The sequence below is a fragment of the Maniola jurtina genome, chromosome 3 (assembly GCF_905333055.1).
Source record: "Maniola jurtina chromosome 3, ilManJurt1.1, whole genome shotgun sequence".
Taxonomy (NCBI): domain Eukaryota; kingdom Metazoa; phylum Arthropoda; class Insecta; order Lepidoptera; family Nymphalidae; genus Maniola; species Maniola jurtina.
In genome coordinates, this window is record NC_060031.1 from 16205853 (window position 1) to 16228380 (window position 22528).

Genomic DNA, 22528 nt, shown 5'->3' on the forward strand with positions numbered 1-22528 from the left:
AAATGACTATCAAGATAAGTTCTATACAGCTGACGTCATGACTCATGAGACAATTTTATTAAGAAGCTAAAATTGATTTAGAATTATGTTTGGCTCAGCACTTATTAGTTGCTTATTGTGGTACACGGGAAAAGTTAGGTAAGTAACTGACTTTCGATGCTTTAGCTTTTTTTTCCTATTATACAGATGAATTTGCCACGGGGATGACACCTATAAACCTGGAAAGCAAAACAGTTTCCATATTTATACGAAATTTCATTTCTAGCCCTTTTTCTTTTAATCCGTACTAAACGTTTATTGAATTTCATACTCATTTTTCTCTAATGTATATGTAATTTTCAATTACTTGATATTTTTATAATTGTAATTTTATACCTAGATATTAACAGGTCGGCAGAGGGTTTTGTTTTAGCAGAGTTTATTTTTGGTACTTTCAAATCATTTTGTACATACGTAGTATATACCTTTATTTTTCCCATTTTGAATAAATCATGCAGCATAAATTTTTATCATTGAAAGGTCACACAGATATTATAATAGGTATATATTATAAGTAGTAAATAGACTTGATAAGCAAAATAGACTCGTGGCGTAGGTCACACAGACCGTTTGCGTAGGTCACACAGACTCGTTGTGTAGGTCACACTGACTCGTTGCGTAAGTCACTCAGACTCGTTGCACAGGTCACACAGACTCGTTGCTTGGGTCACTCAGACTCGTTGCACAGGTCACACAGACTTGTTGCTTGGGTCACACAGGCTCATTATGTAGGTCTTATAGACCATTTGTGCAGGTATCCCAGATTATTTGCGTAGGTGACAGAGTGCGTCGAATAAGTAGCTCATTCAGATTCGTTGCATAGGTCATGCGGTCTTCTTTGTGATTTCATACGGATTATTCATAGGAAGATCTCACAGACATATTCTAAGGATATGCCTCAAAGTAGGTACAGACATTGTACTTAAAATGCATTTTTTTTACTCAGAAGGTGAATTTCTATGAGGAATAAGGAACAGAATAAAGCATAAGTACGAGAGAACAAATCTTATTTCCACAAGAAACAAGAAACAGGATTGATACAAAACAAGGCATCTAGGAGAGCAATTTCGAAAATGAAAGAATGTCTTTTAGCACTTATCCGCACTATTTGAGAATTTATAAAGTTACCAAGGCTTGAGATAGTTGGCAAATATTATCATGTCTCAGTTTATAATATTAGATACCAGAATGCAAACAAAAGGAATTTCTTATTTTATAAAATACTATTACTCCATTAATGGGCCATCCATGTCAAAAGTTAATTAGTAATTAATTAGGGCATATAGAGCTTTAGACATAAGTTTAAAAAAAATATTTTATTTTATTCATGACTTTTGTATTTTTGAAACATACTATATTTACTGAAGACAACCATACTGTTGGTCCGACGACATCACCAAGCTTGCGGGGAAAACTTGAAGGAAGCTCACCCAGCATTCAGAAGAATGGCGTGTACGTGAGGAGACCTACTTATGTCTAACAATGGATAAATAAGGGCTAACAAGAAGAGGATGTTATTTACTGTAATGCTTATCAACGGTAGTGAAAATAAAGTAAAGTAGTCTTGACTCTTGAGTCTACTAGCCTCTTTTACTACATTATCTATTGTTGTATTTTATCAATCTTCACTCTCGATGTTGACATATTTTTTTTAAGAAGAAGTCACTTTGTTTCGAAAGTTACCAAGACATTTCGTTACGGAAATCACTCAGACTTTTCGTTACGAAAGTCGCTCAGATGTTTCGCTACAGAGGTTATTTAGACGTCCTGTCAGGGAATTCACTCAGACGTTTCGTTACGGAAGTCATACATGCGTTCCGTTATGGATTTCACTCAAACATTCAGATAGGGAAGTCACTCAGATGTTTCGTTACTGAAGTCACACAGACGTTCTGTTAGGGAAGTCACTTATTTCTTTAAGTGAAGATACTCAAAAATATCTTTAGCGTAGACATTCAGACATTATCTTGATGTTAATCAGCATTTACTGTTTTAGTAATATCATAAGATTTTCTTTCGTTTCAAAATTAATAACTGTTGTTTTTAGTAGGTTATCGATATACGATATTATCTAGGTTATATATTCTATAATATGTGTAGTTATAGTGTTATGTATTTAATAAATGTAGAATATGTATATTTTAAGTGTTTCTTATTAAGTAAATCAATAAGTTAAATTTTATGCTTTGACGTTACGACGTCCTAGCTCGTTTACGGCAAAATAAGGTCATAATGTCACAATCGCAATCACCTCTAATTGGTCGACGCTCACTCATTTCCGGCTATGTCAATGCATTGTTGAGATAAGAATACCAATCACAGCGATTGAGATTGTAATAATGATTGATACAGTCTTTCAGCATTCGAACAAATTGTCTTCCTATAATTCGTAAAATAAAATAAATTAAACCTATCATACTGTTACTTATAAACTTCTGACCTTTACATAATCCTATTATTGAATTCCATGTACTACACTAGCCAATAGTTAACGTAGTTTGGTACAATAGTCTCTTTTATATAAGTACCCATTTTTAGTATATATGATTTGTCAAAAACAAATAAAATAAAACTAGTAGCTCAGTTTGTTGTAGGCTCTACTCAGACCTAGCCTAGGCGCGTTTGGAATCCTCGCTTAATTTTGAATTTATGCAATTAATTGTCACCATTACATCATTATCTTATAAATTCAATTGTCGATCAAAGTGTTCCCAATTGTGTAAATGATTTGTTTTTAACTATGAAAATAGTAGGTAAGTATACATTTATCTAAAAATAAGTTCAGTACATACTGGCACTATCAAAAATTAAGTTTCCGATATAGGTTAATCTGGCTCTATTTTCTGGTCTTTCTGGTTAGGTATCATCTAGTAATCTCTATTATAATTAATTTTATAAATTTAATTATGTACATTAAGATTATTTGGCTGGAGTATTGCTGTTTTTCTTACTCTCATTGGGTTTGTCATACAGTCTTTAATTTGCATAATTCACACAGACTTATTTATATAGATATTTGGGGAGTCATTCACCCGTTAGCATGAATAGGTCACACAGTCACTAAAGTTAGCTAAGGATTAAATTATTAACATTTTATCCTCACATTTTAAAGTACCATGGTGAACTGATAGCCATCGCTAGTTGCGGTTTATCCTAACAAATCAGAGTAATTACATTTAGACATGAGCCTTTAATTTTTGGACTAGTACAGAGTCTGCTTCATCACCTACGTTCATAAGTTGTATACCTACATATTTCAATGCGGTTAACACCTCCAGAAATGAAATAGCTTAAATTATTTTGTCACAAGTTAGAATATTACTTACTATTAGAAACTACTCATTTATTTCAATTGTAAAAGATGTTATGGAAGAGCGGGGCCGTCTGCCACAAGTACTAGTAGCAATTCTAGGCACTTACTGGGATGGTCCTAATTTCTATGTGTTCTCTGTAAAATTATTTTAACGAAATAAATATTTTTGTATTTTGTATTTGTATATACTTTATTAATCAGCACACTGAGCTATGGCGGTAGAGGCGGTTGCCAGAATTTTTGTGATTCAATTCATTCCACAGGATTAGCGGTGTTTGGAGTACCTACTTAATAACGCGTATACAGGTTATTTAATTTGTAAATAATAATCTCACAAAAAAAAATGATTTGATGATATACCTAAAATTATTAATTTATCTAACGATGGTAGTTTGACAAAATCGATATTTCACTCATTCAATGCCATACGATCTGTTGCTAAGTGAATTGGCCTACATCGCAGAGATCACAATTAAGTAGATACTTATTTTTTTCTGTTATAACACACGCATGCACATTTTTTACATAATCTGCTAAGTGATTGTATGTATGCGCACCCAAAACCTCCTCTATGATGAAAACTTTAGATACTTATGGTATTATCAAATCATTTGAAAAATTAACTTCCAGTATCAATGTGGGCAGGCAAATATTCTATCTGCACTAATGTTAATAATAGGTGTTTTTTTTAGAGGTATAGAACTTCGAATTGAAATAAAACACAAGAAAATCGTTTTAATGTCCATCAATTTGGCTTTATTGGAAGGATAATTTTATGCCATTAACGTTTAAATATGATTTCGGGCATGTGGCCGCCGCGGCTGGCTCGAATAAGGCCAATTCTACAGGTCCAATTTTCAACCACTTTTTCGAGCATATGGGGCCGTATGTTGGCAATAACGCCACGAATGTTGGCTTCCAAGTCCCCTAACGTTTCTGGTTTGTTGGCGTAGACGAGCGACTTCACATATCCCCAAAGAAAATAATCCAATGGTGTCAAATCACACGATCTTGGTGGCCAATTGACAGGTCCATTCCGCGAAATTATGCGCTCATCGAATGTTTCCTTCAATAAATCGATTGTGACGTGCGCTGTGTGGCATGTAGCGCCGTCTTGTTGGAACCACAACTCATCCACATTCATGCCATCCAATTCGGGAACAAAATAGTCGGTTATCATGGCTCTATACCGGTCTCCATTAACGGTAACTGACTCTCCAGCATTATTTCGGAAGAAGTATGGCCCAATGACTCCACCAGCCCATAGAGCACACCAAACAGTCAGTTTTTGTGGATGTAATGGCGTCTCAAGGGTCTCATGTGGATTCTCTTCACTCCAAATGCGGCAATTTTGCTTGTTGACGTAGCCATTCAACCAAAAATGAGCCTCATCACTGAACAAAATTTTGCGATGAAAATCAGCATCGAGATCAATCTCATTTTCGGCCCATACACCAAAATCACGACGCATTGCATGGTCTCGCGGCTTTAATTCTTGCACAAGCTGGATCTTGTAAGGTCGCAAGCCAAGATCTTTGCGCAAAATCTTCCATAAAGTTGATGGACAAAGCTCCAATTGCTGTGCACGGTGGCGAATCGATTCATTCGGGTCCTCTTCAACACTTTGCTCTACAGCGGCAATTGTTTCTTCGGTGCGCACTGTTCGACGTCTCTGCGGATGCGTATTATCACATAGAGTAAACGTAGTGCGAAAACGATCCATGGTTAACCGAATTAATTGCTCTGATGGACGATTATGTCGACCATAAAATGGACGGAGCTTGCGGTAAACTTCGCGAACTGAACCATTATTTTCGAAATAAATTTGCACGATTTGCAAGCGTTGTTCTTTTGTCAACCTGTTCATGATGAAATGGCAAACCAAACTAAATATTAATCACTTGACAGCTGACAAAATGGCCGCCAGTTAAAAAAGTGATGCCAACTTAAAGTTCTATACCTCAATAAAAAACACCCCTTATTTTGAGAGGCATTTGCATATGCTCAGAAAATTGATGGTTAGAGTGAATATACCTAAAACGACTCACCGGGTGCGGGTATGCTCGACTTTGTTGCTATGGCGACACAGAAGGACGAGTGGCGGCTGGCACGGTGCGGCAAGTGGTGGCTGGCACGGTGCGATGAGTGGCAGCTGGCACGGCGCGGCGAGTGGCAGCTGGCACGGCGAGGCGAGTGGCGGCTAGCACGGTACGGCGAGTGGCGGCTAGCACGGTACGGCGAGTGGTGGCTGGCACGGTGCGGCGAGTGGCGGCTAGCACGTTGCGGCGAGTGGTGGCTAGCCCGTCAGTAGATTACAGCTGCTCTTCTTGTCCCCGCGTGGCGAAGACGTAGTAAAGTTTTATTCCCCTTCTCTTCATCTTGAAGCCTGCGTCGAAGTAGTAGATTCTTCTATAATTTTCCGATGATGATATGTAGGTACCCTTAATAACGTAAGTAAGGCTTCTGGTATTGGTAGACCGTAATTTTGCTTCTATAATTTTTCGATGATGTAGGTACCCTTAATAAAGTAAGTAGGGCTTCTGGTATTGGTAGACCGTAATTTTGCTTCTATAATTTTTCGATGATGTAGGTACCCTTAATAAAGTAAGTAGGGCTTCTGGTATTGGTAGACCGTAATTTTGCTTCTATAATTTTTCGATGATGTAGGTACCCTTAATAAAGTAAGTAGGGCTTCTGGTATTGGTAGACCGTAATTTTGCTCGTAGGTATTTCAACTTCAAGTCCCCTGATATTATAATACACAGGGCAGTTCTCGGGTCGCATCTTGAAGATGAGTTTGCGTCGATATAGGCCCATGATGTTATTTTCTAAGAGAGGCGTGGTGTCTTCAGAAGAGAAGAAAAAAAAAATTTTCTTTTCACGTTCTTCAATGTTCTGCTCTCTTCTCTTCTTGTGATCCCACTTCTGACTGTTGCAGAAGTATAGGGACAGATTTGAATAATAAACACTTTCCAATTTCACTTCACTGTATTTTTGAGAATAGTTTTCGCTTACAATTATTATTTCTCAATACCCGTCTTTATTCGATTCCTTCGCTATTTCTATCAGTTTTACAGATATATTTTTAAGGTAGGTAGGTACTAGTTTTCGGGTAGCTATTTGACAAATTACCACAGAGGTAAACCAAGGTGATGTAATAGACAATTAACGTAACAATTATATCAGCTAAATGTAAAATACGACACAATATGTATTGATCTAAATAGTTAATAACTAAATGTGATTTATAATCCATTCCCGCCAATTATTTATAAATAATAATAATTAATCTGATATAGGTCTAGATGTCTATGACTCATGATATAAGGCAGCATCTTGAGGTAGTTGTTAACACTAGATACCGTACAGTAATACAAAACGACTTGCCCCGTCTTCACTTAAACTACAGAAAACTACATGCAAAATGTTAAGTTTCTAGAATCAGCGGTTAAATTTAAACGTCAGTCAATCAATCCTTTTGTATGGATGAAATATGCAATTTGGACAGTAGGAGGTATGTCCTGCCTAAGATTTTAACAACGAAATCCATGTGCGTTTCTTTATGGTACTAAAGCGAACTAGACAAGATACCTAGTTCTGTTTGAAACAAAGATAAATGGCCAATTTGACTCATCTAACTTTTCGCGTTTAAAGTAATGTCTGTTTCGCGTGAACGGCGTGCGGGAACAGACACATAAACAGTTATATGTTACAGTTGTTGCCAGGGTTGTCCCCTGCGGTTTCAATGATTGCGGACCTATTAGTTCACATAACGTAACGGTAGAATATAATGTGCCATGTGAATAGAATAGAACAATTTTTTAATCAAATAAACTTTCACAAGTGCTTTTGAATCGTTCACAGAATGTACCTACCACTAGTTAGGAATCACGGAATGCCCTTCTTATCGGGAAGGAAACTCTGCGTTAGCGCTTTTCAATTAATAATATTATGACAAGAACCTATAAGTAAAGGAAAAAATCGGAAGGAAACCTGCACGCCTGAGAGTTCACTATAATGTTCTCAAAAGTGCGCGAAGGCTGCCAATCCGCACTTGACCAGCGTGGTGGACTCTGGCTTAAACCCTTCTCGGACGACCTGTGCTCAGTAGTATACCGGCGATCATGGTGAAGTCTCAACTGCTTGAACTTTTCTTGTTGTCTGCAGGACGTCGGTTCTTCGTAGGTTTTTCTTTTTTATCCGCAGTTCATTTAAAATTCGATGTCCCAAATTTAAAAATTGCTGTAGGTAAGGAACCCTTGAAAACCCGTTGGATTCAGGCGGGGCAACATCGTGGCATGTGGGAATCCCTACAAAATACCTATGCCCAGCAGTGGACGTCTATCGGTTGATAATGATGATGGCGATGCTGAGATAGCCCTGATGGGCGTCATGCTGATTGATAACACGCTGGGATGTGATAATATACGTGTGAACTGTTAACGAGCAACTGACACGCTTTTCGCTCAATCGGATTAACCTGATTGCGCCCCGCCGTCTTGTTGGCTTGTTTATATTGAACTTGGCAGTGAATTTGACGATATCTAGCAGTTCAATTGTACTGATAAAATGATTTTGTGCCTAAAATAATTGTTTGATTTCCTCTCTGTGTTTTTTTTTAATAACTACCATAACCAAATAGTGAGAGCACCTGCCTAGAAGGTCACTTATTCATTATTATAGGCCTATTCACTCTTCTTTTGAAGGTCCCAATATCGAAATTGACGGGAAAATCGGTATGGGAAATATCGCAGATACTAGTTATCCATACTTATATACTTATTATTTACTTATACAGGGTTGGCTCATTTTTTGCGCAACGGATCAGCCTGACTGTCCAACGCGAAAATGCAGCCAGTATTCTTGGCACCATTCCACGCGGGCATGATTTGTATAGTAATTAGATAAGGCTAGCTTTAAGTTTTATTGTAATATTTTCATTAAAAAGTTAAAAAAAGTAAAAAATAAAAACTTATACATAATTTTTATTTATTACTTATTTACTTATAATATTGTAAATGCGAAAGTGTGTCTGTCTGTCTGCTAGGTTTTCAAGTCCAAAATTTTTCCTAGTGCTGTATATTATGTAGTATGTGACCGTCATAAACTCTACAATCTACTTAATTAGAATCTGTCCACTTGTAATTACAGTTTGTTGTGTATTGTTGCAGAAAGAATCTCGCACGGATGTGCAGTTCCACCTGGCGGCTCTCCGGGGGGACTGCGAGCGGCTCAAGCGACTGCTGGACACGGGGAAGGTGCACATTGACTCCAGAGACAGGGTGAGTCATCCAACCACTTCTGTCTACTAATAGTGGCTGTACGGGAATCTCAAGGATCTGTACGTCTTTTATGCCTATGGGGACTCACCACTTTCCTCTAAGCTGTTGCTGGACTTTGGTATTTCTCATGGTTTGTACTTTGTAATACGGAACACTGTTTAAGACGCCCATTTATTTTTTTAATTTATAGAGTAGCGCTTGGCTGCAATCAGACCTTCTAACCAAAGTGATAAGACATTTTCTGGACAAGCGCGCTCCAATTAGTGCTGCATTATCACTTACCTGTAAATCTTTTGCCAAATAGTCTATTTATAATTTTTTTTAAATGGCTGTGCTCACTGTACCTTCCTCAAAGATACGTTACATCACGATACCGAGTAGAAACCAATTACGGGATATAGGTCGCGCCCAATCTGCGACCCCATTAACAGTGTTATACCCCCTTCGATCGTTGAACTCACCCTTTCGTTTTACGTTCCCTTTAAGAGCCATGCTCTAAAGGGAAAACTGTAATTAAACCTTCTATCTCTTTATTCTATTGTATACCTCGGGTATATGCAATCGACCCAAAAATTCTGCATATTAAATTTTGCGTAGCTTTTTTTGTTCCTGTAGGTACTTCCATATTTTTTCAGCTTTAAATTCATAATCGACTATATTCCTAAATGTGTTTATTCTTCATGATTTTAATCCTTTAAAAGTCAATGCGCCTCTTTAGTGTTTGTAAACATCGGTCCTATTTATGTTCATCAGCGCGTTTCGTAATAGAATTGAAGCCGTTTTTAGGTTAATGATGTGTTCGTGAGAGGAAACATTAGAGATGATGATTTATGACCAAGTGCGCTAAGTAATCCAACTTTTTATATAGTGATATAGTGATTTGATAGTCTAGTCATCTAGTGGTTAAGACATCCGCTTTCATTTCGGAAAGTCAGGGTTGCGATCCGGAACCTCTAACTTTTCGTATAGTTATGTGCGTTTTAAGCAATTCAATATTTTATTTATTTTTATTTTTTATTTTTTATGGAGACAAACAGTATTAAAAATAAACAAAAGGTAGCACAAATACAAAGCACACACACCACAACAGTCTCCAACGAAAAGTTATCACAAAATTAAAACACACAATAGCCGGGTATAAGAAGGAAAAAAACAGAAAATAGGTAAATTACATAAATAATAAAGCAAAAACAAAAACAAAAACGAAACAAAACTGACTAGTGAAGCTAGTCAGTTTTGGATATAATGTCCCTAATTGCAGATTTATATTTATGAGGAGAGAGATGAAAAATATCGTAATTGCTTGCTTGCTATGGAAACCTGCATGTCTGATAGCTGTCAATAATATTCTATAATGTTCTCATAGATGTTGAAGTCTGCCAAACCGCACTGGGCCAGCGGGACCGACTATGGTCTAAACCCTCCTCATTCTAAGACAAGACCCGTGTTCAGTAGTGGGCTGGCGATGGGTTGATCATGATGATTCTGCATAATCAATTCCATCTTAGACTTCATCATCATTTGCCATTAGAAGAAATCACAATCATTAGACTAGCGCAATCTTGTGAACTTATCGTAAAGAAAATCAAACTAGATACACAATATTAATATTAAGTTCCATATTATATGCAACCGAAATCAATCTATCACAAAGATTGTACAAAAATAGAGTGCTCCACTTTCAAGTTTTTTTGGTCATTTATTTCGTTAGCTATTTAGAATCAAGTTACTAGCGCAAGCGGTTTTGTATATGCCTCACCAACCTTGAGTTAAATTGTCTTTTTTATTTCAAAACGGGAATTAAATTGCATGTAAAGCAACCAGTACTTACCACACCACCCAACGTCACTCAGATCCTCTTACACTCCACGCACGTTTCACTCTGACACTGGAGTATTCTTAAGAGAGGAGCTTTGAGCCTTGCAATTGTGGAATGTAGAATGATTTTTTCTTGCAAATTGCTCTGTCAAGTAAAGCCTCTTTCTTTTTAACTAGAAACCTCTTGAATACTCAGTGTTTAGGTCTACCACACACTACACACCTTAGCTCGATCAAACCCAATAAACAGAATCCTTTTACCAAAGGTAGCTTTTGCAATGTGAGTGTGAAATTAAGATTTGTAATTAAAATAAATATTAAGAGGTACTTAATGCGGCCACAACTATGGCCACGTGGTTTTATGTTTTTAATAATCCTGTGGGAACTCTTTGATTTTACTGGATGCCCATCTTTGAGATGCAAGCTATCCCTGCACCAAATTTCGTCATAATCGGTTAAATGGATAGGCCGTGAAAAGGTAACAGAAAGATAGGCAGGCAAATAATTTGGTACCAATTTATAATATTAGTATGGAATATAGATATAATACTAACTTTTCGAAGTTTTATGTGTTTTAAGAAATTAAATATCACTTGTTGCTTCAACGGTGAAGGAAAACATCGCGAAGAAATCTGCGTGCCTGAGAGTTCTGCATAATGTTGTCGTCTCCGCGTGGTAGACTATGGCCTAAAGTTCCTTCTCATTCTAAGAGGAGACCTGTGCTCAGTAGTGGGCCGGCAATGGTTGATTGATCAGATGATGATGATTATAGAAGACAGTTAATGATCCTCTTACATCTTGCGCCAAGCACTCACAGATCGTAATTGTTATAGCGGGCTATGAGTTATCGACCGACAACTGGCATCGCAATCGGTTACGCAACGCACAGAAAGCCCGCGGCAATCAGATTTTCTTCAAGCTTTTGTGCCCCTTTGGATATGCGTTAGTTGACCTTGAAAGCTTGCACGTGCTTTTCAAATGATTTTCGATGACATGTACCTATGTGCTTGACCGCGACTTCTCTTAGTGGTAGCATAAGTAATGATACAGTCCATAATAGGGATCTTTGAGGAACCAAGAATCAGGAAAGAAAATTGCTGTTTGCATAAAGATAAAATGCTCATAGAAATCCGTATTTCCCATCAATTCTATGTAGGATCGTATTGGAATGCTAAATTGCATGGCTATACTTATAAAGGCCGAAGCTTCCCTCTGACCAGACCTGAGCTTGGAAGAATGCAATTCACTGGGTCAAATTGTACAAGTTCCCAGATTTAACTATTCATCTTAGGGTTTTAGTGACCAGCTGTACCTGACTCCAACTTTAGTAACAGTGTTCTTGTATGTATTTTGCAGGACGGCACCACGCCGCTGATCCTGTCGGCGGCCATGGGGCACACGGACTGCGTGCGAGAGCTGTTGGCGCAGGGTGCCGACCCCGCCTGCTGCAGGACGGTATGTAGGACGGTCTTACCTGAACCCCTAATAAATCTTAGGGACATCGCCCACCGCGACTGTCTGACACAGCTGCAAAAAGCTTACGATAAAGTACTGATGCGTCGCTAGCCCGTACTTTTTAACCCCCGACCCAAAAAGAAGGGTTGTTATAAGTTTGACGTGTATATCTGTGTATCTGTCTGTGACATCGTAGCTCCTAAACTAATAAACCGATTTTAATTTAGTTTTTTTTGTTTGAAAGGTGGCTTGATCGAGAGTGTTCTTAGCTATAACCCAAGAAAATCGGTTTATCCGTTTGAAAGTTATCAGCTCTTTTCTAGTTACTGTAACCTTCACTTGTCGGGGTTGTTATAAATTTTTAATTTACACTTGTTATACTTTTGCCCACGAATCAGAATCGTGTTCAAGATACGAGCGGGTACTACAGACGGGAGCTACAAATAGTCGCCGTGGGTGATGTCCTTTGTTTGACATTTGCTATAGATGTTCAATGAAGAAGTGAATAATTAAAAAAAATAAAAACCAAAAAAAAAACAAACCACAAAGTAATAAACCATGTACAGCCGCTTAATTTAACACAGCCGCTATATTGATATTTTTTTCAAAAAGTTCATAACCGTAAATGTAAGGATTCTAATAGCGATATACCTATCCAAATCGATTAAGGAATTTAGAAGTTATGATGGAATAAAGACACATACATACATGTGCCTGAAAACATTGTAAAAAGAGCAATTTCCTCCACAAAGAAGCAATAATATAGGGCGTTCTCATCTCAAAAATTCCCCTTTGTTGTGTGGAAAGCCCTGAATAACGTAGCGAGCTTGTCAAGCACCTATTTTGTGGAGCGCTCGCTTATGGCTCTTTTCATCACTGCAATTCGCGTTTTATATGAATGAGCTGCTTTCATAGCGATTACTTTGCGAAATATATACCACTTCTTGACTCACTTGTAATCTGAATGTAAACCGGGTTAATAATTTAGGTGTATTGATGTGTGTTTGGCTTTAATTAAGTTTTACTCTATATTTGTTTACTTTAGAGGAGGGAATTTTGGATTTAACCTTAATTATTTATACGAAAATGATATTAACTTTGGATTTTCACTGCGGGAAACATAGGTAGGTCTCCTGTGGGGGTTTTCACACGCCACGCTGTTGCGCCGCCTGAACCCAGCGGCGACTCTGTTGATGTCGTCTGCCCTCCTAGTGGGTATCGATCAATTTTTCGAACTATGTGGCCTGCCTATTGCCACTTCAGTTTCGCAATTCGCTATATCGATTATTCTAGTTCTCCTGAGCTTTCTTATGAGGCCCATAGTTAGCGACCATGTCTCGGATCCAATTATAATCATCACTGGTAACATGCACTGTTCGAAATGACTTTGATCTTCAAGCATTGAGAAATAAATATTGAACAAGCTCAAGCATCTCGAAGCTTCTCCAATTTTAGTTAAAGGTATCGAAATGATGTCGGAAACAACAAAAAAATATTTTTGAATACGAGAGAGATAATGAAGATCAAAGAGCGCTTCTCCTCTCAAAGTATTTGTACTACAATTGAAAGTTCAAGAAGGATATTATTGGTATGCGTAAGTGTGGTTGTGTGTCAGACAGGGACAAGCGCACTGTTCTTCGCAGCACAGGGTGGCTTCCTCGACATCGCGTGTTTACTGCTCGACTGCGGCGCCGCCATCGACGCGCCCAGCACGGTAAGTTTAAATCTTACTACCTACTAGGCCAGGCTCACTTCATTTCTAAGTTAAACTCACAGTATCACTTAAAAAGCTAATAAAATTAGCATGTCACTGGTGCGATCTTGAAGTTTTTTCCCCATCTGAAAATCGCCCCACGTGCCTAAAGAAATTATCATTTACCTACTAGCCGATGCCCGCGACTTCGCCCTCGTGGATTTAGGTTTTTCGAAATCCTGTGGAAACTCTTTCATTTTCCGGGATAAAAAGTAGCCTATGTGTTAATCCAGGATATTATCTATCTTCATTCCAAAGAGCCAAATCCGTCTAGTGGTTTTTGTGTGAAGGAGTAACAAACATACACACATACACATACACACAAACTTTTGTTTTTATAATATTAGTGTGATAAAAAATCAACAACATGAGTTTTGCAGTGCGTTATAAAATCACATTCGTGAATGCATTTCAGGACGGCGGCACCCCGCTGTTCGTGGCGTGTCAGTGCGGCCACTTGCCCGTGGTTGAGGAGCTCATCCGCAGGGGAGCTAATGTCAACTCTTGCATGAAGGTTAGTTATACATCACTAGCTTTACCCGCGCCATAACTTCAATTAAAGTTTTTTATAATATACTAGATGATGACCGCGACTTCGTCCGTGTGCATTTAGGATTTAAAAATCCCACGGGAACTATGTTTTTTCGGGATAAAAAGTTACCTGTGCCAATTTCCGGGACGCAAGCTACCTCTGAACCTTTCATATAAATTGGTTAAACGGAAGAGCCTTGAAGAATCCTGTGGAAACTCTTTGATTTTCCGAGATGAAAGTAACCTTTTTGCTTCTCCGGGATATAAGCTAACTCTGTACCAAATTTCATCAAAATCGGTTAAACTGTTGACTGGAAGCCAGTAGACAGACAGACATACTTTCGCATTTATAATATTACAAAGTATGGATTATATTATCTTGTATACTTAGTTGATTTGGGTTTTGATTGTAATTTCCAGGACAAAGCCACCCCCCTATTCATAGCAGCACAGAATGGTCACGAGGAAGTCTGCCTCGCGTTACTGTCGGCCGGCGCGAGTGTGGACGCCGCACGTAGCGACCGCGCCTCGCCGCTGTGGATCGCGGCGCAGTGCGGACACCAACGTGTAGCCCGGGCGTTGTTAGCCGCGGGGGCGCAAGTGGACAAGCTGAGACAGGTAATAGAACTCTAATAATGGTTCCATCCATCAGCCTGTAAGCGTCTACTGCTGAACATAGGCCTTTCCAAGAGCGCGCCACCAAACACGGTGCTCCGCCTTCCTCATCCACCCGCTCCCCGCCACCTTCTTCAGGTCATCGGTCCATCGGTAATAATGGTTATGGGACCAGAAATAGTTGTAACACCAACAATGAGACAGGTTCTGGGGCCAGAACTAGTTGTGACACCTATAATGCGACACATTATGGGAATAGAAGTAATAGTGACAGGTTATGGGACCAGAAATGATTGTAGCACCAATAATACGACAGGTTATGGGACCAGAAATAGTTGTGACTCCAATAATGCAAGGAACAGGTTTAAGTTCGCGCACAGATTCAATCCCGGGCACGCACCTCTTACTTTTCGGAGTTAAGTGCGTTTTAAGTAATTAAATATCACTTGTTTTAATGGTGACGGTTTTCATCGTGAGAAAACCTGTATAATAACCTGAGAGTTCTCCATAATCTTCTCAAAGGTGTATAAAGTCTACCAATCCGCACTTAGCAAGCGCCTTTTCCTTTCATTCTAAGAGGAGACCCGTGCTCAATAGTGGGCCGGCGATGGGTTGATGATGATATGTTTTCCCGTTTCCAGGACGGCGCCACTCCACTATTCAAGGCGGCACACAAGGGACACGCCGCCGTGGTGGCGGAGTTGCTGAAATATAAGCCCAACTTGGGCATATTACCGGTTAGTGCCATTGCTGTTTACCTATTTATTTAAGCTTAAAATGAGTTCTCAGAGTTCCGTATCTCAAGTAAAAATCAAAAAAAGTAAGCCTTGTATGATCACTTTGTTGCCTGTCTGTGTCTGTGTGTATGTCTGTCAAGAACCGCCAAGGGAATCAATACCTGTAGGAGAGCTTCCTGTTGACCTAGAATCGTGTTTGGCAGGTAATCTTATGGCACAAGTAAAGACAAAAATCTGAAAATGTGAAAAGGTTAGGATCACAAAAAATGTTCACGACCAAATAATTAGTTTAATAAATCACATCAAGATGGCGCTGTCCCTCATCAACTTGCAGTTTTGTACAGCTGTTGGAGCGATAATTTTTTACTATACTGGTTTGAAATGGATCGCGAATCCGACTCGCACTTGACCGGTTTTTATATAGTGGACCTGTAGATAATACCAATGCATTTGTGTATTCACAGAACGGTCAGTCAGCTCTCCATGGCGCCGCCATGTTCGGTCAGCTGGCGTGCGTGCGCCTCCTCGCGCGGCGCCGCGTGGCCGCCGGCAACGACGTGGTGGCGGTGACCACTCTCCGCAACGCGGCCGGCCTCACCCCGCTGCAGGTGGCGGCGCAGGCGGGCAAGCGGGACGTGGTCGCCTATCTCAAGCAGCTGGAACACTCGTGATATATAACACATACTATGTAACACCAGCTTCATCATAATCTCAACCTCCTCCTCTTCAACCTCAAGGGTCAGAGTGTGTTACGTTGGAAATTCATCGATTTTTTTTTACCATCGAGTCCCATTGTTACTAGCTGCAATCTTTTAATCCATTAGAATTGGAAAACATGAACACATCTACTCCACAATAGAACAAAATCTTAACGCTCGCTACGCTCGCGATTTTTTTAATTGATTTAGAACTTTTATAGAATTATTCTCCACAAAATACTCGCTCCGCTCGCAGTAATCTTATAATAAATACCTATATAATAGTTATTTACTTCAAACGAAAATCCCACAAACATTCCCTAACAACGTAGTTTCTCTAAATTAAATTTCGAGTTGCTAGAAAATTGTTTGATTAATATTATTGTACTACCTACAGCTTTTTCATATTGTGATGTTTTTATCTAATCTAAATTTAGAGTAGGTATGTGCATCTTTTTCTTTTTAATATTGTTAAAAAAGGATGAAAAATGAATTTTAAAGGCTGTAAATAGTGCTACTCTACTTTAAACACGATTTGACAGTCATATCTTGAGTTGTGTGTCCTCCTCTTATTATATTGGTAAGAAAAAGATGCAAATACACAGTTGCGATCAGAAACAGTACCACTGTCACATTCCTTTCTAGACTGCATCATTGCTTTCCATCAAAGGAGATAGCAATAATACAAGAAAGTACTTACATGAATTAATCTAATATCAAATAAATAAGCACATGTTAGCCATCGCCTTATATGTATACCTCACACAATAACCATATTTTTATTAAAAGTATATTAAACTTAAAATAACGTGAAAGGGTTGTAAATAAAACAATATTTTATAAACATAGAAATGTATTAAATAGAAATAAAATAACAGGCTTGCTTCTCGCCTAGATTCTTGTAACAAAAAACTTAATCGAGCTTAAAATGGGGTTAATATTGAAAAATATTCATAGTATAGGAATACAGTCAATTCGTACAAGTAATATAAATCTTTAAAGACAATTTTTTATCTTTTCTGTTATCTTGTTGCATTCACAGACATCAAAACAGACATGGGGTAGGTAAGGGACATGACGGCACAATAATTATTAACTAACAAGAAAATTATTATGATAGATATAAAAAAATGATAACCATCATATGTATAATATACTAGCTTTTGTCCGCGATTAAGTCCACGGTACATAGTGATTTAAGCCTAAGTTACTTCTAGAAGTTAGTTCTAGAGATTTTTAATGGTGAAAGAATTATTAAATTCAGTTCAATAGTTACATAATTAATTGATTACAAAAAAACAAAACTTTTCTCTTTATAATATTAGTAGGTATAGATTTACCAAAAACAAAATGGGGACTAACAAAATACCTATTTTATAAGTGTCCCATCTTATCCCTTATTTCTGTTTTTACATCTGTGAGTGTAACAAGATAACGGGTCTAGTTATGATAATCTGTTATGATTATCCGAGCATATTCCATAAGCTTTTGACTTTTAGCAACTTAACTCCTAAATAGATCTAGCACCAAAATGTGATAGCCACACTTTGACGGTCGTAATCATATTTGGCTCATACTCTGCAGCTTGATTGCAGAAAAACTGCATCTATCATTATTACAATCGCAATGATTGGCTGAATTTATGGCATTCTTGTTGCAACAATGCATTGTAGCCAATAGTGAGCGAGTGTCAACCAATCAGAGGTGGTTGCGATCGCGACATTGTAGCTGTCATTCTACCGCAATCGAGTGGCTGGTATATGTATAATTGTGTATAACTCTGTTATACACAATCTCTAAACTTACAGGTCTAAAGATATTGCTATCTCTTTCACATTGATTCCTACAGAAAAGGATAGCAAAGACATGGCAATTAAGTTTAGAGATTTTGTACAATAGAATCAGCCATACTGTCTCATTATTGACTATAAGCTATTGCAGTAATAAAATCCTTGAAAGTTTCAAGACTAGGCGATTAGGCAAGCCACCTGTCAGTGTGTATGTACAGTACTTAGTTATCTTAGAAATCTTATTTTTGAATAGCCTGAAAATATATGTTCTTGGACCTGTTTAGTTGACTCATAATAGGTGTCAGGGTCTTGTTTTCCATCGGTGCTTTTTATTTTAAGCTATTTTACTATCTAAGTAAGTACTAATAGTTAAATCTCACAGTTAACTAGTCAATTAAACAGCTCATTATAGTTCATAATGTGATGACTAATGTCGAAAAGCTTACGCCATGAATCTCGAAAAAGTACATATTTTAAAACTAAAACAGTACATTTTTTTACAACGTAAATAAATATATTTATGTCCACTTTTATATGCGACTGCAAATTATGTATTTTTTTAATGAACTGACTTGCATTATTTTTTGCAAGTCCATATACAGGTAAAAGTTACCTATAAAAAGTTTTAAAGTGGATCACCTTGTTTTTTACAATGTGGTTGCGCTGAAATCAAGGGGCAGTTACAATTTATAGTTAAATGACCTAATATAAGATTTTTGTGAAAGAAAACTATGAAATAACTAAAGTTTTTACAATATCTATTCAAATACGTTTAAGTAACTATTTTATTGCAAAGCTTTTAAGATAAAGCGCCAATAAAACTTACAAGTTCTAAAGCGCCAAGTCTGAATTAAGTATTAAAATCAATTTTTATTTTATTTTACTCAACTGCACCAGGTGGGGTATTGTTTTTGCAATACCCTGGTCTCTGATCATGCACCAGCTTAGCAATAATAAGATCTGTTAAATAAACTATAATCTCAAACTATGTACTACTTATAATCTATTTTCCCTTAATTGACTTAAAAGGTAAACAAGTAGCTGTTTCTCGCTCAAATGTCAAATGTGTAAGGGAGACGAAACGAACTGACAATAAAATCATCATAAGAGTGCAAAACCTAACTCCAGAAGATCTAAAGCGCCCGGCAAATCTCGTCGCTTACGCCTTTTTTCGAAGTTTCTGAGATTTATTCCTCTTTTAAGTCAATTATGGAAAACTATAGTATACTTATATCATTAAAACACAAATATATTTTTGAACATTTGTTTCACATCACTAGTTTATACTATATACATAATGTACTGTATAGTAAGGTGTATAAATCACAATTTTGTATACAGTTGTGGCACATGTAAGTGTATAATAGTGAAGCGAGGTATTTTAACTACTACTTTTAAGGACTACCTACATTGTTGAATTTTTATTTATGTTACTTGAATATAGTTGTTTAAAATATGATTTAATTTATTTTCCCAATAATATATCGCGATAAGCGCTATAATATATAGCGAAATTTGAATCGAAATATATTTCCAGCTATATATTCCAATATGGCGGCCACGAGTTCCCTTTTCTATTTTGGATGGGCTACACCTATCTACATATCGGCTAGGAAGTGTTCTGCGGTTGCCGCGACGTGCTGCGCGGCGGGTCTGCGGCACGGCTCGGCTTCGGTGCAGCAGGAGAACAGCGTCAGAGGACCAGCGTACGACTTCTCCGATATATTCACGGGCACGGCCGGCCGCGTGCCTGCAGGACAGGATGAGGGATTTTCAATATACTTACAAAAAATATTAATGTTTGTATATTTTGTTTTCGATACATCAAAGTAAAGTAAAGTCAAAAGTCAAAATCATTTATTCAAAGTAGGTTTTTTACTTAATTGTACTCCTTTTGATACTCTTGGTGTGATATCTAATTATACTCGATATTCGATGTATCGATATAGGATATCAAACATTAAACACAATATTTTTCGTCTACAGCAATGTAGATTAGTCACCACTAACATGTAGGTTAGTAGTACCCAGATATCCACTGCACTGGTTATAGTGTCGCTTATCATTTGGCCAGTGTGGTGGACTATGGCTTAAGCCCTTTTCATTATGGGAGGAATCCTGTGATTAGTAGTGGGACAATGATGGGTCGAGATAATGGATGATGATGATGAATCAAAACCTACCATATCTCTCAAAGAATATGTCCATGACACTATCTTCATCAAGACTCTCCATGCTCATGTTGTGGAGAGTGTCGTCTTCACTCTGGCTGTGTGGCGGCATGAGAGCCATCATCTCCCACAGCGTGAGCCCCAGCGGCCAGATGTCCGCTGCACTGGTTATAATGTCACCATTTATCACTTCTGGGGCACTCCATGCTTCTGTGCCTAGAATACATATGAAAAAAAACATTAGGCAAGCTTAAACATATCCATTTTACCCGACTACTGCAAAGCCAGAAGGAAGGGTTATGATTTCAGCAGTCTATGTATTTTAAAACAAGATAAAGTAGGCACTGAATTTATGACTTTAAATCAAAGAATTTTGATCCATTTTATGCTGGAGTTATTATATTACCAATCGAATTCTATCAACGCTGGTGAGGTATAAAATCTTATACTAAACTGACTAGTTACTAGAATAATGTGAACCAGCCTTCCTACCTGCTCAGACTAGGTACTTTTTATTCCAGAAAAACAAAGTTTCTATGGGATTTGTAGAAAACTTAAACCCATGTGGATGAAGTCCCAGACATAATCTAGATTCTAGTGCTTAATATTCAAAGAAAATTATAAATTACCAAAATAAACAGCCTTTCCTGCCTTTTCCTTGTCAACTTGTCCATTCTGGTCGAGTGGAAGAGTGACTCCAAAGTCACACAGCTTGCACACCACAAAGTCACCATTTACTAAGATGTTGTAGGACTTCATGTCTCCGTGCAGGATTTGCATTTTTGTATGCAAGTATTCAAGGGCCTTCCCTATGTCTAATGCCACCTGAATACAAAAATACTACTTTATGAATGAATATTTAAAAAAAATGAAATAAAAAAACTGTACAATAAGCACTAAGATGTGATATCTTCCAGGCATTCTACGAAAAGGAAACATGGAATAACAGAAAATAACAAACAAACGTGAATGTGGTGAGATGGTGTGTTGGTGTGGACACTACTATTAAACTACCTAATGTTCAGTAATAAGATGTAAATACTAGATTTATAAGTTTTAAAGACTGCAGTATTGTACCAGGCTGAATTAAAAGTTCAAAGGATAGGATAGTCTGCTGTGGGTCTGAGGAAACTAACATAAGATCTTACTTTCAATATCTTCTCAGGCGCGAACGGCTCACAGTCGTCATCTAATTTCTTCTCAATCATATCACCCAAGGATAGGTCACAGGCCTCCATACCCAAATACAGGATCTTTCCCTTACTAAAGGCCCGGAAACCCACTATGTTGGGATGAGACATGCGCTGTAGCAGCTCCGCCTCTGCTTGCAGCCGCTCCGTATACACTTTGTTAGGTTTCACTCTCTTGTTGAGCATTTTTAGCGCCCATGGTGAACGTATCTGACCCGCTTTAGGAGATCGCATTAGCTGCATCACTGATACACCTATGCAAATAGATAATAACTAAGTAAGTACATGATTCAATGGTACATATTCAGTTGTCAAAACTATAGATTTGTATTGACTATCAATGCAATACAAGTGTAAATTAAAAATTTATAACACCCCCAACAAGGGAAGGTTACAGTAACTAGAAAAGAGCTGATAACTTTCAAACGGCTGAACTGATTTTCTTGGATTATAGCTAAGACCACTCTCGATCAAGCCAACTTTCAAACAAAAAAACTAAATTAAAATCGGTTCATTAGTTTAGGAGCTACGATGCCACAGACAGATACACACGTCAAACTTATAACACCCCTCTTTTTGGGTCGGGGGCTAATAAGAGAAATAAAATTAACACATCTTTTTCAATAGTAGTAACTAGTGAAAAGAAATGATTTTATGATTTAGCAATTATGAAATCAAATTAGTCCAAGAGCAGCAGCCACATCCAGACATCTTACATTATCTTGTCTGAGTTCCGACTGTTCGAGCAGTCCCTACAGTTGTCAACTGCTTAACCTGTGGTCTTCAGCTTATTTACCTACTAGAGAAATGGAAAAAATGTCAATAGGTACCTGTGCCATAGCCAAGTCTGTTGAGAAACGGTGAAGGAGGAATCGTGATCGTTCCATTGATGTCGATAGCTTTCGTCCTGGTCCTAGTTGGCGTCCGGAACTCAGACATGGTAGAGGAGTTTAAATTTCACAAAACAATTCACGTTTTCACAAAATACAAGAATTAATAATTTAATTCACAACAAAGGTTAAAGTTCCGTAATTTTCAAATTCGAAATTCGAATGTTTGACAACATAACGGAAATTTTGACAGACAATAAGATGGACGTCACTTGACATTGACATATTAGTTTGTCCAAAAACTAA

At 37.8% G+C, this 22528-nt stretch overlaps 2 protein-coding genes across 4 annotated transcripts in view; one reads left to right on the forward strand and one right to left on the reverse strand.

Annotated features, from left to right (window-relative positions):
• Window positions 1-22528, forward strand: part of LOC123880773 (ankyrin repeat domain-containing protein 29) — a 61008-nt gene that overhangs the window by 29232 nt on the left and 9248 nt on the right. The window contains exons 2-8 of one of the 3 annotated variants that reach the window (XM_045929077.1): window positions 8524-8634; window positions 11809-11907; window positions 13523-13621; window positions 14076-14174; window positions 14612-14809; window positions 15448-15543; window positions 16008-16250. In XM_045929077.1, coding sequence (XP_045785033.1) covers window positions 8524-8634; window positions 11809-11907; window positions 13523-13621; window positions 14076-14174; window positions 14612-14809; window positions 15448-15543; window positions 16008-16214 — 909 coding nt within the window. In that variant the 3' untranslated portion in view covers window positions 16215-16250. Of the gene's footprint in view, window positions 1-8523; window positions 8635-11808; window positions 11908-13522; window positions 13622-14075; window positions 14175-14611; window positions 14810-15447; window positions 15544-16007; window positions 17317-22528 lie in introns of those variants that run through there. The other 2 variants (XM_045929076.1, XM_045929078.1) reach the window with 2 other exon arrangements.
• LOC123880772 (lymphokine-activated killer T-cell-originated protein kinase homolog) lies at window positions 17077-22451 on the reverse strand. Its single transcript, XM_045929074.1, has 5 exons — window positions 22223-22451; window positions 21351-21646; window positions 20832-21027; window positions 20215-20418; window positions 17077-19781 (listed from the first exon to the last, which is right to left on the reverse strand). The coding sequence occupies exons 1-5, from the start codon at window positions 22329-22331 to the stop codon at window positions 19630-19632; spliced, it is 957 nt and encodes a 318-aa protein (XP_045785030.1). The 5' UTR covers window positions 22332-22451; the 3' UTR covers window positions 17077-19629.

Bases quoted from the DNA above. Each gene is read 5' to 3' on its own strand.
- LOC123880772 (XM_045929074.1), bottom strand. From the start codon at position 22,331: ATGTCTGAGTTCCGGACGCCAACTAGGACCAGGACGAAAGCTATCGAC. The intron at 21,028-21,350 runs GTAAGATCTTAT...TTTTGTATTCAG, and splicing joins CGCCTGAGAAGATATTGAAA to GTGGCATTAGACATAGGGAA. The intron at 19,782-20,214 runs GTAGGTTTTGAT...CCTGTCCTGCAG, and splicing joins CATATTCTTTGAGAGATATG to GCACGCGGCCGGCCGTGCCC.